This window comes from Uranotaenia lowii, unplaced genomic scaffold (genome assembly GCF_029784155.1).
Source record: "Uranotaenia lowii strain MFRU-FL unplaced genomic scaffold, ASM2978415v1 HiC_scaffold_754, whole genome shotgun sequence".
Classification (NCBI taxonomy): Eukaryota; Metazoa; Arthropoda; class Insecta; order Diptera; family Culicidae; genus Uranotaenia; species Uranotaenia lowii.
Genome location: NW_026598705.1, coordinates 6,681 through 25,000, shown reverse-complemented (window position 1 = coordinate 25,000; position 18,320 = coordinate 6,681). Strand labels below are relative to the sequence as shown.

The window sequence follows — 18,320 nt, the reverse complement described above, 5'->3', positions numbered from 1 at the left end:
ATTTACAGTATTCCCAAAAAACACTTCACATGGTATAAAATTTTTCAATTATTTTATGCTGCAAATACTTTTTTTTTCAAATTTGTTTCAGCAAATTTTTATATTCCACTTTGTTTTTCGTTATCTTTTATAGTTTTTCGAAGACTGTCCGCCAACTGCATCGTTGATATAAGTCGCGAATGACATAAAGATGTTAAAACAACTATAATCAAAACAAAAAAAGTTATCTACTATGCATTTGATATGTTTATATATATATTTATTTGAATCTTTGACTACTGCCATAAAGACTTAATATTAAAAACTAACTTATGAATAAGATTACAATACTATTAAAAATTAGTTAAAAATTAGTTCACATCAGGGAGTGCACTTTTAAACGAAGATTTAGATAAATGAAAATCAAATAAGTGTGAGACAACATTAAAAGCTTGACAACATCGGTGTAAGGGGTGATTTTGTCCAAATACTGTTCTGCTTCTTGGCAACCAAAAAATCAACTGATTGCGAAGTTGTCGAGCTGGAGCGTAAAGGTTTAAACTCTGAAGCAGTTGAGGACAGTCAACAGCGTTGGTCAAAATAACGTAGATGAAGATTCGTTGCAGATAGTTTCTTCTTTGACTCAAAGACGTCATTGATAGTAGGCCACACCTCTCAGAGTAAGGAGGTAGCCGTACGGGATCTTGCCAGGGCAGACGGCGTAATGCGTACCGCAGAAATTTTTTCTGGATTCTTTCAATCCTGTCGCTGTGGACGGAGTGGTAGGGTGCCCAAACTGGAACCGCATATTCCAAGACGCTGCGTACTAGCGAGCAGAATAAAGTTTTCAGTGCGTACGGGTCTTCAAAACTTGACGTATTCCGACGAAGAAAACCGAGCAAAGCAAAGCCTTTGGCTGTAGTCGTCGCGACATGCTGGGAAAAAGTGAGCTTTTGATCAAAAGTAACCCCAAGATCTTTTATGGAGGTTACCCTTTCGCTTCCACTTAAAGCGTAGTCGTAAACGATTGAGGATCTACTTCTAAAGAAGCTTATGCACTTACACTTACCGCCATTGACTTCCATTCCATGGATATTGGAACCACGCCAGTAATCTGTCGATGTCATCTTGAAGCGCAGCGCAATCCACTATTGAATCTATGATTCGATAGATTTTCAAATCATCAGCAAACAGTAGTTTCGGTGATTGAAGGCATGATGCTAAATCGTTTATAAACAGCACGAAGATAAGCGGTCCTAAGTGGCTGCCCTCCGGTACACCAGACGGCATATGTTCTCTGTATTAGATAATCTACTCTGATTTTTGTGATCATCTTTATTAATGTCAATTTTTTTTATATTTATCTAGAAATTGCCTTAAGCACCGTATAAAGAAAATAAGAACATCAAATATAGCTATTCATCGAATTTTTACTCACAGCAACTTCAAATCAAAGGGTTATGGAATCCATTTTTTACATTAAATTCAAATTCATAAATGAAATATTAACCGTTTTTCATTCTCTTTGTTTTGGGTCTTGGGTGGACTGCCCCAAATTTGTATGGGAAATTCAAAACCTGTAAAATGCTATGCGCTGCAGGCTAAAAAATTGATCCAAGGCCTAGTTCAAGATCTCATGCCGAATTTGGGCCAGATAGGATCACGGGAAGGGGTTGCTCAACAAGCCTGAAGTTTGTATGGGATATGGAGACATTTTGTTCGGGAGAAACATGAAAAACTAGTTTTCAATCAATAATTTTGATTCCCTTCGGCCGATTTCTTTTGAATACAGGTTTTTTTTAAAGCCCGAATTATGACAAATATTTCATCCGAAGACTGCAATTCGATTCCAATTAATATAAAAAAGTTATTAGGCTTCTAAAATGGGCAAACTTTTTTAAGGGTGGTATTTGACATGAGATCTTGCACTAGGCGTAGAATTAATTTGAAATATTAAACCTCGGACTCTACTGACAGAGTAATCTAACGGGTTTTACCTGTCGCTTCCAAATGTTTGCGCTGGGCTAAAATCAAATTTCGGGCCGTGATTGGAATAACAGTTTTTCACAAAAAAACTGGCGATTTATTGGTACTAGCAAAAAACACGTGTAAATTTTCCACTCTCTGACGTACTAAATGAAAAATTTATTCAAATCTGTCACTGCCTGCTATGATTGAATCTGCCTGCTATGATCGAATCTCGTTTTCCGCAACAAGTGTGTTTAAAATGTTTTGAAAATTCCGACAGCACACTGCAATCTCATCGAAATTTGTTCTGCAGTGTTAAACACTGGTCAGTTGCATGGAATATTTAAAAAAGGTAGTGTCGAGAGCCATATTGGATTTCACGGTATCGAAAATTTATATGGGAATGACAGAAATTTCAATGAAAAACACGTTTTAGAACGAAAATGGATTCCATTTTCATTTTGATTGTGTTGTAAGGCATCTATTTTACAATGTTTGAAATTTTTTGGTCCATTGAAGATTGAATTATGTTTTTTTCTCATTACATTAATGAATGCAATGTCTCTTGAAGCTAAAACGTGCAAAAAGGAAGAAAAACTCAGCTTCAAATAATCTATTTGGTAGTAATTGAGTGTATAACTGATTGTCATGATTTCTATCCAATCAGTTTACCATATCCAATTCTTATGTAGAACAATTAACATCAATTAATGATTGTTAACTGGATTAACTAAAATGAGAATAAATGATTGTGGTTTTGTGTAAAAGTTTGTGTTTTGATTACTCTATTGTAATAAGGATCTTAAACTGAACTGACTGGAACATTTTCATGGAAGATTTTGAACTTATTCTAAAGTTTTATAAATTTGAATAGGGAAAATCCGCAATTTTTTTGCACTTCGATGGCCTATTTTATATAAAAATTACTCGAAAATTGAACTTTTTCTGTATCCATCTTGAAGAGCAAGAATCCTTCTAGAATGACATGTTTTAAAAGTGAAAAATTTCCAGCAAATTCTTCGAGTTTTCAACTAAAAAAGCAAATGTCCTAGTATTTGAACAGATTTTTCTAGAGCAGGGCTGCCTTGACAGTACCTTCTTTGAATATTCCTTGGGCCAGTTGGTTTATCTTTACGATCAATTTTTAGAACGCAAATCTCCTTCGGGTGACTAAATGATAATTTAAAAAAATTTGAAAACTTCGCGACATTAATTGGTGTATTTTAACTTCCAAAACCTTAGTGAATTTTATTTGGCTGCAGTTCTGTAGAATGCAAAGATTTTTTCTTAAAAAAGGAGCGAGAATAATGCGATCTTTTAAACCATCTAAAAGCCAGTTTTTTTTCGGTTAAAAATTCGCAAAAGTACATTTTTATCTTTGAATCAACTTTTGTTCTACGAAAAAATTATCGTTGGAGTAAATTCTTCAACAGTTTGTTTTCAATAAATTGCATAACCACAGGAGCTGAAAACTAGATTTTTAGTACTTTTTCGCTAGTAATTTATACACTTAAAAATTGTTTTGAATCACATTAAGACTATTTCACAGCTATAGTTCAATATATTATTTGATAAAATTGTTCTACTACCTGCTGAGATATTTCAATTATTACAAATATTAAACTCAGTTACATATTTGTCGATTTGTTGTCGTTTTTCCCAACCCCTCCTTTAGACGGATTTTAAGCCTAGTCCACACTAGGAGACAGTTCGTCTCGAGACGGTCTCAGCGTCTCCCATTTTCTTCGGGAGACACTGAGACCGTCTCAGGTTTCCAACAACAACAACAGACAACAAAGTTCGTCTCATAACAAAAATCGCAGTTCGTGTTGCCTAGTGTGGACTAGGCTTTATATTTGTCTCTTCTACCTAACCAAGTATATTTTTTTCTCTCGAAAATCAACACGGTTTGATTGTAACTTTTAGTCCAAATTGTCAATAATTTCTCATTAAACATAAAGGTTATGTAATGGCTTTTCGGTCTTATCGATAAATGATTAAAACACTTTTATTTGTGCTTCATCCAAAAATAATGACTTAATAAAAAATTGGTGCATGTCCAGTTTTTTCATAGTTTAAGCTTCTTTAAGCTGTAGCTTTTGACAACTGCTTATCAAACAGTTGCCATTAATGTAGATTGTAAGATCAACGCGTTTTATAGTATAGTGCACAAAAAGTAAGATAAAACAGTGACTGGCTTGGTTTTTGCCGATGGAAGTGAACCCCGCCTAAAAGCGGGTTTGGGCTCAAGCGAGTTGATCGAATAAAATGATGCCAGAATTCAAAATTTTATTTATAATAAGCGATTGAAATAGTGTGCATAATTCTTTTCATATTGCCGTGCAACGTTTTATTACGTTCATGAACATTTAATAGCAAGTTCAATACCCAGGTTATGGTGAGTGGTCCAAAATAAGTCCCTAAGGAATTAAGTAGGACCTATTTTCGACATGGGTCAAATTGCGATTAAAACAAGTTTTTTGTTCTTCGAGCTTGCAAACTAGCTTTTAAGTGTTTTATCATAGCTATGAACATGTTTGTAGTTGTTAAATTCATCAGAACTAGGCAGAAAATTTCTTGAAAGTAGACTACAATAATAGCACGTCCTCCTGAAATGGGCTTGATTTGGCTCTACTGTCAAAAATCTAAACTTTATTTTCAATTTTCTATCCCTTATCAGCTTATTTAAATGGAATCTTAGATATGATTAGAATCATAAGAAGAAGCTTTTACTATATTTGTTCAAAATTTTCATGATTAGCATGATTTATGAGAGAAAGATTGGAAAAAAGCTGCAAGGTGGTCCAAAATGTGTACCCGGTCCAAAATAAGTCCGTTAGTCTATGTATGTGTAGAAAAACTGTTCCCAAAGCATTTCGGGTTTTTGATTAAAGGTGGATCCGGCCCTATGCACCAGAGGATCGGCGCGGGAACATTAAGTAAGTAAGTAGATGTGAGTAGTCAATTAAGCTAAATAAAATTTTGAATTACGGAATTTCGGATCGAAAACATCATTAAAATTTATATAAAAAATGAAGTATAATTTATTTTCACTGAAAACAACTTCGATAATTGTATCTAAATATTTTACAAACATTTTCGTAATTAAAGACTAGCAACACTTTGACACTTTTTCTGTATGACACAAGGAAATCGATTTGGCAGAAACATATACTTTGGATGAAAACTAACAATATAGTTTGGTTATAGATTGACATTGGAAGGATTCAAATGATTGAGTATCTTCTTACGTTCATGATATTGACTTCTGTGATTTGTTAATCTATTTCAATTAACACTAAAACATTTTAAGAAAGATCGTGAGCGATAAAATTCCAATCCAAAAAAAGCGATTGAAAATTCCACATTCAACTTCATCAGCTTAAAGTAAAACTAGAAATAATTTCTGTTAGTTTGAAGAGTCGGAAGTGGATGAAATTTTATCGTTTACGACCTGCACTGTTCTCAAACGGAAGCTTTCCGAAAGTTGTAAACCACAGTAAGTACAATCCACCCCAGATAAACAAACAGTCCGGCATAACGAGCCACCCTAAGAAAGGACACCTTCCCGCAGCCCTGATAGACGATGAACCCAAACACCAGGCCACAGATGGCACCGCTCACGTGGGCCGCCACTCCGATCCGAGGCTGCAGATTGCCCTTGGTCAGGCAGTGCCGTATCGAGTAGATAACGTCGCTTATGCACAGCACCAGCACCGCGACAATCCGGAAGTACCGGTGCGAAAGGGATTGGAAGTTCTGCAACAGGAGAAAAAGAAAATAGATTAATTTATTAGTTGATAAATTCTTCTGAAGCTATTTGAAACTTACCATCACAATGTGGGGAATGTGGCTCATCAACAGGCAGTAGACGCCGGCCGAGGCGCCCACCATCATCGTCGGTTCGAAAACGGAAGCTCCCAATCCTCCGGCCAGCACTCCGGCAAAGTAGAGCAGCAGCACCCTTCCGTGTCCTTGTTCCGTTTCCAGCGGGAAGGCTACCAGAATCTGAGGAAGGTAGAGAAAGAAATTATCAGCTTATGAGGGGGTGGACTGGAATCGGTTTCGTGATAAGCTGTTATTGTCAATTCATTAGAAGCGATCCGAAAAGGGACCATCAACTAATTTGTTTTATTCAGGTTTTTTTTTTGTGAAATACCTGCGATTGGTTGGGAAACTTACCTGAATGATGACGTTGAGCATGAGATGGACGGATCCGGCATGGAGAAAGGTATAAGTCACGAAACGCCATATCTGTTTGAAGGTGGAAAAACTTTTATTAATAAACTGAAATTCCAGGAATTTAGGAAAGACCAAAATATCTGGGTCAGACAGTTTCGATGAGAAAATTAACAGCTGGAGTCAAGTTTTTGTTCTTTTCGATGAAAAATGGATATTTATTTTCATTAATTGCTGCATACTTCTCGATGGTTTGCTCTCTTTTTTTCGACTCTAGACTCTAGACCAGGGGTGAGCAACCTTTTGATGCAACGGGCCAATTTAAATTTGAAATTCTTTCGGCGGACAGCATTAAAATAAAATTTAGGTAATAATAGTTTGCAGAGATTTACGCAGGGAAGAGTGGGTAACGTGGGCCACTGAATATCTCAGATGTGTGGTGAGATAAAAATTCCAATCCAACTGTTATCGTCATCGCTTTGCGCAAGCATATTTACCTATAGGGGAGAATGAGGATACTTGATTCCTTAGCTATATATCGTAACTGGAATGTCTTACAAAGATCAAATTTTCTAGAAAAATGTGCCAAATAGAGCAAAACAACAATGCTTAAAGCTCAAAAAAATTTAACAAATTCATTGTTTGAGTTATTGAGCTTTGTTTAACAAAATCAGAAAATGTAACTTGAAGACCTTTTTTCATCACTTTAAAATGTTAATTACATGGAAAAATTAAAACAAAAATATTGATTCCAATATATCAATCGCTCAAGTATAATAAGAAATTCAAAACATCATATTTTCAAAGTTATGGAAAAGTCTCAACTTTTTTTAGTAAAAGTTTTCTAAAATGTTGATTATGGGTACATTGGATCCCCCTTCAAAACGATATATTCTTCTTCTTAATGGATCGTGATCATTGTTGATTACGAGATTATCTAATATTTATTCAATAACTAATATTTATCCAACAGTTGTCTGGAGAAAAAGGCTAAAATAATAAATTTTCTCTGAGTTATAGAAAATAGCGCCTTTAAGTATGCAATGTCACTAGGGTTGAGAAAAGTTATACAATTTTCTTCTTCTGACAGTTATAAATTGAGAAATAAGAACAAACATGACCAAAATAGTCAATTGACATTCTATCTCGGAGTTTTGTTTGATTTTTTTCCGAGGATTAGGGCTTCCTGAATGAATGATGAAGTCTCCCTTAACTTCAAAAATATTGCAATTTTTTTACTTCCACGGAAATGCTTCTAGTTCATCTACGGTTTAAAGTATCGTTCTAATTTTTGGAGCATAGAAACTTGAAGTTACATCCTGTCAGAAAATGTAAAAGGGTGCGAGTTTCAAAATTTTTATGAAAAGATATGGTGAAAATATTGAAAAGGGGATCAAGTATTCCCACTCTACCCTATGTTGTTGTCTTAAATACGCATCATATGCTTCTTTTATTCATCAAGTTTCCAAAAATTTGAAAAAAAAAACTTACATAATTAAACAAGCTCCAGTTAATGCAACTATGGGGAACTTAAAGTTCATAACAAAAATATGCTCATACGCTCATGATCTTAGTTTTGTCATATCCGTTCACGTGGAAAAGGAATTTTCGATGAAACATCAATAAGTCACACAAACGCAACCAATTTGCTAATCATAGCTTGTGGGGAATCGTCGGCCACACATCTTGAATCACCTGTATTTTTATGTTTTTATACACATTCAGAATTTAAAATACGTTTTCCCTATCTGCAAAGTTTCTTATGCCAAATGAAGAGTTATGAAAAATATTTTGTGCATATTATAAAAAGAATTTAGCCAAAACGATTGCGAGCCAGGTTTTTGAATCTATTCGATCATACACAACTCTCATTTTAATTTTATCATCAGACATTGCTTTAAAATAATCAAATGAATATTGAAATTACAGTTTTGGGTCAACTCATAAGCTTTGCATGTTATTTGGTCAATTCGGATTTAGTGGGCCACTCCTCAATTTTTCAAAATCCAAAAAATATTGCTTTTTTTAAAAACAGTTGGGACTTGGGGAAAATAACTTATTGAAAATGAAAAAAAAGCTTAATGATACTTTTAAAATATTGAAATCCACACCATTTTTTTATTTTCATTTTATCTTTTATAATAAAGAAGGTATGGAACAAAGAAAATAAGTGGCCCATGATTCCCCAATCTCCCATAATTTTTTTAAAACGACAAAAACAAATTTAGAAAAGGATAAACGGAACGAATTCATGTATACTTGCATACACATTTTTTAAAGTTTAGGGTAATTGAACCAGCCGAAATTGAATAGGTTCATCACTTAATCTTGATCAATTTTCAATAAGGCCGTTTTCTACCATTTCAACCGTTTTCTGAGAAAATCTCGATGCGATTGTATTGTTTTTCATCACTTCCATTTAAAAGTTTTATAGAGCTTAAACATGGCAATTTTCTTGATATTTTTTCACAATTCACGTAAATTTGGTCGTGAAGCCCCATATTTTTTCCTATAAACGGTGATTTTTAATTTAATTCAAAGTTCCGTATGAAATCATTGCATTGAGATGTTGAGCAACGTTTCAAAATCATGAAAATTCCTAATTTCATAGATTTTTAACCAGATTTGTCGATGTAACAGTTTACATTTTTTGTTGTGGAAATTTTTTACAGATATCATACATTTTATCATTTTAATTAAGATTCCTCTTGGATAGACTTTCTATGGCTGAATCATGAAAATCTAATGACTTTGGTAATGTGGATTGCTTATTTTGAAGTAAAATCACTCTTTTTTAATCAATGTTTGGCATGATTTGTCTATGAAATTCCTGCAAATAGCAACATAAATAGCACAAGACAAAAAATAAGATTTTTCCAAGCTGCAAGAAATCTCAGAACTGATTTTAACTAATTCAGGGGCGCTGAATCCCAATATTCAATTAGTTTTTTTTTGTAAGCTCAAGTTTTCAAGATAACTTTTTAAAATAGGTAGAAAATTACATATTCAATTTGTGTACTTTTTTATCAACAATTTAATTGGCTCATTGATCAATTTTCTCAAAGACTGCAAGTAATATGGAGTTCTAAGGAAAAAAGTTGAGGAAGTTTTCTTTTTGTTATTTTTTATAAACCTGCAAAAACGGCAATTTAGACGAAATTGTAAAGGAACATTAAACTAAATTGAATATTTCATATTTTTAAACCCGAGAGTCAAATAATTTCGACAATTTTGACAAAGTTGTTGAGTGAATTGAAATCTTTAATATTCAATAACAATAACTGAAACAAAGGCATCAAAAATGGTGTTCCCCTGTGTAATCGTTACAAACTTTTTTGGTTGAATCACAGAAGTACAAATATTTTTTTTGTCGAGAAATCAGAATTTCAATGAGTCATGTCAATAAGACATTTATTATCGTTCACCCAGTCGTTATTATAAAACTTTTCTTATTTTGGGCATTAATCAAGTTAAAAGATTATTAAACTTCATCATACAATAACTGTGCCTAAAATGAAAAACAATAGCTTTACTTACTAAATATTACGTTTTTTCAATAAACAATATAGCATTTATGCCTTTTATAGAACTAAAAAAAGCATGAATCCCCAGACACCCATTTGTGGGTGTTTCGAATTTGCAACACAAATATACGTGCAAATATACGTGTTAACATATCGTAAATAATGCAGCAAAACCAGTACTATATACGTATCATTTTGGAGGCCAAACAGGTACATTGGCACACATATTCTTGATTTGGATTGTATTGTCGTTATAAAATCATGCAATGTATTTAAATACGATAAAAAATATGCATGGGCCTCACCTTGTAGGTGTAGATATACGAAAATGAGTTTAAATAATATTCTATACGATATAATCTGTAAAATCAAATACGACTTCTGGTTGTCTGGGTCATACAAAAAAGTCAACAATCTGGATGATTATGGGACATATGCAAATGCAAACTAGTGGCGTGCATACCAAGGTATTGGTATATAATTTTTTTTTTGGTTTAGTAGGGACTGCTATCTTATGATAATTATTATTCTATCGTAGAAAAAAATTATAAAATTAGTTAAATTTAAGATAAGCTTCGCAGGCCGCACAAACATGTCTCGAAGGCCACGAGTTGCTCATCCCTGCTCTAGACCAGCAGTCGGCAACCTTTTGAGACAGAAGAGCCAAAAATTGCAAATTAAGGAAATTTCCCAGTTTGAAAGAGCCGCACTTCATTTTATCCTTATTACAAATAATGATGATCGCTAAGATACATTTCATCCTGATAAGAACTCAGTTTCATTATCCTATTCACATCGCCACAGATTTTCGTTGTTTTATTGATAAACGGAAAAGATTTTCTTTCTTCTGAATCAATACATTTTTGAAATTAGTACAGCTTAGTAACTTTAAATTATGGAGATTTGCCATTGTAACCTGATAAAATTTATCATTTCAAACTGTGATGCAATTCTTTCCAAACACCTATTCCCATATAAAAAAATATACTTTCGATGTGTTCTGTTGGAATATTAAAAAGATGCATTGAAAATTTTATATCAAAAAAATGCATACCACAAGAGGTAAATTAATTTTAAAAAAACTAAACGGAGGTTTGTCACATTTTTTTTTTCAAATTCTACAAATACGCCTAATTTTTTTTTGTTTAAACAGCCGTTAAAAGCCATTGCCAACAAATTTTAAATCATGAATGCTCATTTAACGGATTGAAAAAGTCAAAATTTGACAAATTTAACGATCGGTAGCGAGATGTAGTCTTATATTACGGTTATAAAATTTCTTTTATTTTTTTTTTAGTACAAGCATTCCGATTCAGCTTTCTAGTTCTAATTTTGATTTCTGGTGAAATAAAAGAAAAGGTTTCAAAAATTATATTTTTCGATAACGAAATTTGAGGTTTAAAGTCTCAATTCTGTTCAAAATCGTAACCCTTTCAAGTTGTTTCTTCTTCATACTAATGAAATTTTAAAAATAATGTCTAAACCTCTGAGTCTCAAATATATCATATGCTATGAATACTAATCACAAATTCATAGTTTAAATTTGCCAGAAAATGTTAACCGACTATAATGATATAAGATTCATTGTTTGATAAATTTATTTTAATATTTCAACATTCCAAAACAAAACAATTTAAAATATTTCAAACAGTCAAAAAAAAAAAAAAAGTTTTTTTAATACTTCCAATTCTTGAAAGATTTGCTGTATTTTAGTATATCTTGGATTTTTTTAATCATCACGAATATATTCATCCGATAATGTTGAAATATGCTGGGGTTCAATGAATGTTTCGATAGCTATCTAAAATCTTCGTGTACAATATCAAATTATACATAATAATAGCCATCTAATTTTGGCTTTGCTTCGCTGTATTTCATTTTTCAACGAACCGATTTTTTAAACTCAAATTTTAGTTTCTTGACGTTATTTTGATCATCATTTCATAGAACAAACCAAAACCAAAATTCTGATAAAGACTCAGAAATCAAAATCAACTTTTAAAACAGTCATGACGTTTTAAAAATATTTGCAGAAACATGTTAAAGGAATTATTTAGAATCAAAAAAGGATGTAAAGGTTGTAAAAAGATATATTAAAGTCTATGAAGAAAATGCTTCTTTACTAAATAAAGTTGCTCCTTCGAATAAATACCTAAAAATATTCATATTATATAAAATTCTAAAATTAGATCAAGCACTCAGCTCTCGTTTTACAAAAATATTTTTTATCAAACTTGAAAATTTTGTTCACTTGAACTCATGTTCAAAATTAGAAAGAAGAACTTGAATTTTGGAAAATTTGTAAAATCCTTTCATGGATTTGAAAAGGAACATTGAGAGAGGGAATTCATTATTTGAAAAAATTAAACACAAAAATTTTGAAGAAACTAATTTTAACGTCCATAACAATTATTATCAGTATTCAAAGCATTTTTAAAGTCATCATCAGATGTTCATACTTGATCAGAACGGTGGTTAATCAAATTTATTTTTAAAATATTCAATTCAAGAAACACAAACTCAATTTCATAATCTCAACAGTGAGGACTTTATTTGACGATTAAAAAGTGCACGGGTTTTATCCGATTAAATCAGAACAACAAAGAAAACAAATTCAACGGAAAACTTCCCATACCACTGAAGAAAAATTTGTCCAGGCTTCCAAATGCTATATCAGACTTTTATGAAGAACGTTAACTGATTTCTAAATCTCACCTTGGTTAAAAATTGACAAGATGCTGTTAACTTGTTCTATTTGTTCTACAACTTTTTGGTTTCTTTCTTAATCCTGGAAAATATTATCTGCACTGAAGGAAAACTTATGCTGCGTCCGTTTACTCTAGAAAATTTCGAGAATTTTCAAAATCTTCAAACATTGAGCTAAAGAGCCGCAGTTATACATCCAAAGAGCCGCAGATTGCCGAGCTATGCTCTAGACTATGAACTATCGACTCTTGAATCTTGAATTTCGATTCTCAATATATGACTCTCGACTCTTCACTCTCAATTGCCCACTGTTTATTCTGGACATTCGCTTCTTGACTTTGGACTCTCAATTTCAGACTCTCGATCATCCACTTTCGACTCTTGACTCTCGGTTTTCGACTCTTGACTCTCGACTTTCGACTTGGACTCATCTTTCGATTAATAAACTGTGGTGCTTGCCCCTAAACCCTTGATTTCCAACTTTCAATTCTCGACTTTCGGCTCTAAATTCTCGACTATTGACTCTTGACTCTCGACTCTCAACTCTCGACTCTCGACTCTTAACTCTCGACTTTCGACTCTCGACTTTCGACTCTCGACTTTCGACTCTCGACTTTCGACTCTCGACTTTCGACTCTCGACTCTCACTCTCGATTCTCGACTCTCGACTCTCCATATTCTACTCTCCACTCTTCAGTCTCGACTCTAGACTCTAGACTCTAGATTATCGACTTTCGACTATCAAATCTCTAATGTCGATTCTTAGCGTTTGACTCTCGACTTCCGACTTTCGACTCTCGACTATCAATTCCCATCTCTCGACTATCAACTCACATCTCCTGAATATCGACTCTCTCAATTCTCGAGTCTCGAGCCTCAACTCTTGACTCTCGACTTTTAATTCTCCACTCTCAACTCTTAGCGCTCGGTTCTCGGCTCTTGGCTCTCGTATCTCGACTCTCGAATCTCAACTTTTATTCATCACTTGATTAATAAACCGTGTCTCTCGACTCTCGACTCTCAATTTTCGATTCTCCACTCTCAACTCTGTTTTCGACTCTCAACTCTCGTATCTCGACTCTCGACTCTCGACTCCCAACTCTCAACTTTTATTCATCACTTGATTAATAAACCGTGTCTCTTGACTCTAGACCCTTAACTCTCAACTTTCGACTCTTGACTTTCGATTCTCGGTTCTCCAGTCTCAAATCTCGACTCTCGACTCAAAGCTCTCATATTCCAATCTCGATTCCCTACTCTCGACTTTCGATTCTCTATCCTCCACTCTTGACTCTTAGCTCCCGGTTCTCGACTCTTGACTCTCGAATCTCGACTCACCACTCTCGACTCTCGCACTCGGCATTGATTGAGCTTTTGATAAATTATCAGTGACTCTCGATTCTAAACTCTCAAATCTCGCATTTCGATCACCCACTCTCGACTCTCAACTTTCGACTTTCGACTCTCGACTTTCGACTTTCGACTTTCAACTCTCGACTCTCGACTCTCGACTCTCGACTCTCGACTCTCGACTCTCGACTCTCGACTCTCGACTCTCGACTCTGGACTCTCGACTCTCGACTCTCAACTCTCGATTCTCGACTCTCGACACTCGACTCTTAACTCTCGACTATCGACTCTAGACTCTCTACTCTCGACTTTCAACTCTCGACTCTCAACTGTTGAATCTCGAATTTTGAATTTTAAATCCCAACTCGCGACTCTCGACTGTCGACTGTCGACTGTCGATTGTCGACTGTCTACTCAAGACTGTCCACTGCCGACTCTCAATTCTCAACTCTCGATTGTCAACTGTCTACTGTCTAATGTTGACTTTTGAATCTCGGTTCTCGACTCTTGACCCACGACTCTCGACTCTTTCGACATTTGACTCAAGATTATAGATTGTCAACAATCGACTTTCGACTCTTGACTTCCGACTCTCAACTTTTGACTCTCGACTCTTAGCTCTCGGTTCTCGACTCTTGACTCTCGAATCTTGACTCTCAACTTTGATTCATTTCTTGATTAATTAACCGTGACTCTCGAATCTCGACTCTTAGCTATCATACTTCACTTTCGATTCTCTACTCTCGAGTTTTGATTCCCCACTTGACTCTTAGCTCTTTCGACTGTTGCTTTCGAATCTCGACTCTTGACTCTCGACATTGATTGATCTCTTGATTAATAAACCGTGACTCTTGACTTCAACTCTCGACTTTCGACTCTCTACTGTCGACTGTAGATTGTGTACTGCCAAATCTCGATTCTTGACTCTTGATTCTCGACTCTCGACTCTCGACTCTCTCGACATTTGACTCAAGATTAAAGATTGTCAACAATCGACTTTCGACTATTGACTAATGACTCTCGACTCTCGACTCTCGACTCTCGACTCTCGAATTTCGACTCTTTGCTCCCGGTTCTCGACTCTTTACCTTCGAATCTCGACTCTAAACTTTCATTGATCTCTTCATTAATAAACCGTTACTCTTGACTCTAGCTTGACCCTTAACTCTCATCTCTCGACTCTTGATTTTCGACTCTTGACTCTTCACTCTCAACTCTCGTATCTTGACTCTTAGCTCTCACACTCCACTCTCGATTCCCCACTCTCGATTCCCCACTCTTGATTCTCGATTTTCGTCTCTCGATTACTCTTGACTCTTAGTTCCCGGTTCTCGACTCTTGACTCTCGACTTTCTACTCTCGACATTGATTGATCTCTCGATTAATAAACCGTGACTTTTGATTCTCAACTCTCGACTTTCGACTGTCGGCTCTCGACTCTCGACTCTACTATCGACTCGATTTACGAATCTCGACTCGCGACTCGTGACTCTTTATACTCGACACTTAACTCTTGAATCAAAGCTTTCGACTTTTGACTCTCGACTTGCGACATTCGACTTTCCAGTCCGATTGGTCTCTCGATTATTTATCCCATAATTTTGGCTTTAGTCAGAGAGTCAAGAGCTTATCTGACGCTCGATTATTGACCCTCGACACTTGACTCTCGATTCTCGATTCTCGACTTCCAGCTTTCCGTGTTAATTTTCTCATTCAACTCATAATATCAACATCACTTTTATACTTACTTCATATTGTCGCACCGGAGTAAAAATTAACCATCGGTAAAAACTATCATTATTGAATACATATGTACAGATCTGGAAGTAAAAAAATTTTTTTTGATTAGTTTTGTTGTGTTCAGGAGCCAAACAGTGTGATAGTGTTAGGCTAATGTGATCAATCAATTTAATCAACTTATCTGATGGTAATTTGTTCATTTTTGAAAGCTGAAGAACTAACCCCCATTAATATTCGTGTTTTTCTCATAGACAGGATACCGGAAATAGAGCATTACTCCGACATTTTAAAAGAGATTTGAACTAAACAATTGCGGTCGAACTAGAATTCTATTAACAGGTTTCTAAATGAGTTCAATGTAATTTACCGTAATTTATTTGCGCTTTGATAATGTGATTTTGATGGAGAGTGTTCCAGAGACGAATAAAGCTAAAAGCTTTGAGTTGTCAATTCTAATTATATTGGATACCAAATTCAGTTAATATTTACAACAATGTGGTGTTTAGACGTGCTTCTGTTAATGTAAGTAAAACTAAAATTTAGCCTGCCTTTTGAGAACTTGAATATTTTATCGGACTCATGAACCTCAAAACAATTTTGATTTTCGTTTTGTGAAAACCTTTATTTATTGTTATTTTTAATTTATAGAACGAGACAATATCTGAGGTTAACAGAAAACTGAAAATTTTTATTCTCATTACATGGAATCTCGTTCTATAATCATCAATTAAGCAATGATTGTCTTTTCAGGATTTCTGTCATTTCCTTAGGGTTAGCCCAAAATGCAGAGGTTCATCAATGTGAAATTTTGGGATCGACCTCGACTTGTACCTTGTCGGTGCCGGTCCTGGATGGTTCCCGGAAGTGGACGATCTCGAGACCCAAAACTGCCCTACAGCTGGTCGTGCCCGATACGAAAATAACGAACCCATCGATGGAAATGTACCAGCGTCTTACCGAAGGATTCGAATGGATTTTCTTGTACAACGTTACAGCCGATCAGGTGATGGTGACTGAAAAAGTTATCAATTTTGATATTTACTTCGGCAACCACGGATCGCTGGTTCTCTCCGATAAACTGCAATATCGGCTTGAGACGCTTAACGTGGAACAGCTGAAGGAAGTACCGAAAAATTTGAAAACACTGAAGCAGCTTAGAACTTTAAGTTTTAGCAGGTGCAATTTTCAGATGCTTATGGTTGATGCATTCAATGGTTTGCCTAAATTAGAATACTTACATTTAGGAAATAATGACTTTGTTGAGCTAGGAACGTTGAACAAGGTCAGTTTACCGAAGCTTGAGAGTATAAACTTTAATCGCAACAAGTTGCGGAATCTTGATATGAGCAAGTGGGATTTCCCAGAGTTGGCTTATCTTTATCTTGGCACAAATAAGCTCTTAAAAGTTCCAAATGACATCGGCAAGTTCAAGAAGCTGAAATTCCTCGAAATCTCATTCAATCAAATAACGGTTTTGGATTTCTCCGCCTTCAATGGTTTGAACTATTTTAATGGACTATCGTTCACCAACAACAAACTGAATCAGCTTTTGGTCTCATCTAAAGTCGTGCTCCCAGAGTTCGAATATGTATTTTTGGAAAATAACCAACTAACGACGCTTAATTTGGCCAATCTCACGGCTCCGAACCTCAACATGATGGAAATTCAATGTAATCAGCTGAAATCGATGCAAAATGTTCCGGCTGTGTTTGCCGATCGACCTTCGGAATCCTTCCTGGGCAACAAATGGGACTGCGCCTTTCTGGAGGGTTTTCTGAAGAAAACTACAGAATCTCAGTACGCATATTTGAGATGTAAACCCTCTGAACAGTGCACAAAGTTGATTAAAGGAATTTGCTGCTACGCTAATGGCAAAGTTAATCCCAAATCACAGCTCGTTGAAATAGCTGCAGTAGTGAACGGTGTGATTTGATAATCTTATGCTGTTATGGAACTGTACCAAAGCTAAACGAGAACAAACGAAGAATTCTTTTGAGGTCACAAAAAAAAACTTAGTTAAATGTCAAAAAAAAAAGGTTTACCTTCCAATAAAATATCAAAAAATTGACCTTAGCTTCGGAAAATATGACGATGAACACTTAATCCCTGAATCAGCTAGATTTTAGGAAATCATTTTCTATCAGATCTAATCTGGAAGACTTTCATCCCAATGAGAGATTCAATGTGATGGTTGAAAACAATAAATTTTAACGCCCTTCTGTAGTGTAAATCTTCCAGTACCATTGAACGGGAGCAATTTGGGGAGAGTGTGGCGCAAAGCCGAAACATACAAAATAACCATTGATTTATGTACATGTATTGAAGTCGTAAGACATTTATTCTCGCGTTCGACGTCTCCGAATTGGACTGTGTCAGCAGTCAGTCGGCATAGTTTCGATACAGCCATAACTCAACCTCCACGACGCCAATCTGACGTTGAGGAAAAGTTTACTCGATCAACTTTTCCTCTCCGGTATGGTAATTTACGATGTTGTTTTTTTTTCGAAAGGAAAATGTGCTCAGATGTGATTGACCGAAGAGTTCTGTGAACATGCTCAGACCCCTTGATGTTCAGAAAGAGAGTAGTAAATTTATAGTAAATTTATGATTTTTTTACAAGTTTCGAGAAATGAACACTCAATAAAAGGTAAAGTTTAAAGCTGTTTGACATTTCTACTGGCTGATTGTACACGTTTTCACTTGATTCTAAACTCATCTTCTGGATACGATGTTATTCATCCTTTAGAGTTCTGAAATCTCTTGTTTGCGGATGAGATTCGATTTACACTTCTCTATGAGGTACATGAAGACTGTATGGCGACCGTCAAAAATTTGTTTGACAAATTTCAATGCATTCATCGTGACGATGAAGAG

At 35.1% G+C, this 18,320-nt stretch overlaps 1 protein-coding gene across 1 annotated transcript; it reads right to left on the bottom strand.

The window, feature by feature from the left end:
* Positions 1–5,005: 5,005 nt before the first annotated feature.
* Positions 5,006–15,720, bottom strand: LOC129760758 (protein rhomboid). The gene is made up of 5 exons (XM_055758418.1): positions 15,669–15,720; positions 15,455–15,627; positions 6,130–6,201; positions 5,779–5,955; positions 5,006–5,706 (listed from the first exon to the last, which is right to left on the bottom strand). The coding sequence occupies exons 1-5, from the start codon at positions 15,718–15,720 to the stop codon at positions 5,413–5,415; spliced, it is 768 nt and encodes a 255-aa protein (XP_055614393.1). The 3' UTR covers positions 5,006–5,412.
* Between the last annotated feature and the right edge of the window lie 2,600 nt (positions 15,721–18,320).

Bases quoted from the DNA above. Each gene is read 5' to 3' on its own strand.
- LOC129760758 (XM_055758418.1), bottom strand. From the start codon at position 15,720: ATGCTCTATTTCCGGTATCCTGTCTATGAGAAAAACACGAATATTAAT. The intron at 6,202-15,454 runs GTAAGTATAAAA...ACCTTCAAACAG, and splicing joins CTCCGGTGCGACAATATGAA to ATATGGCGTTTCGTGACTTA. The intron at 5,956-6,129 runs GTAAGTTTCCCA...TACCTTCCTCAG, and splicing joins TGCTCAACGTCATCATTCAG to ATTCTGGTAGCCTTCCCGCT.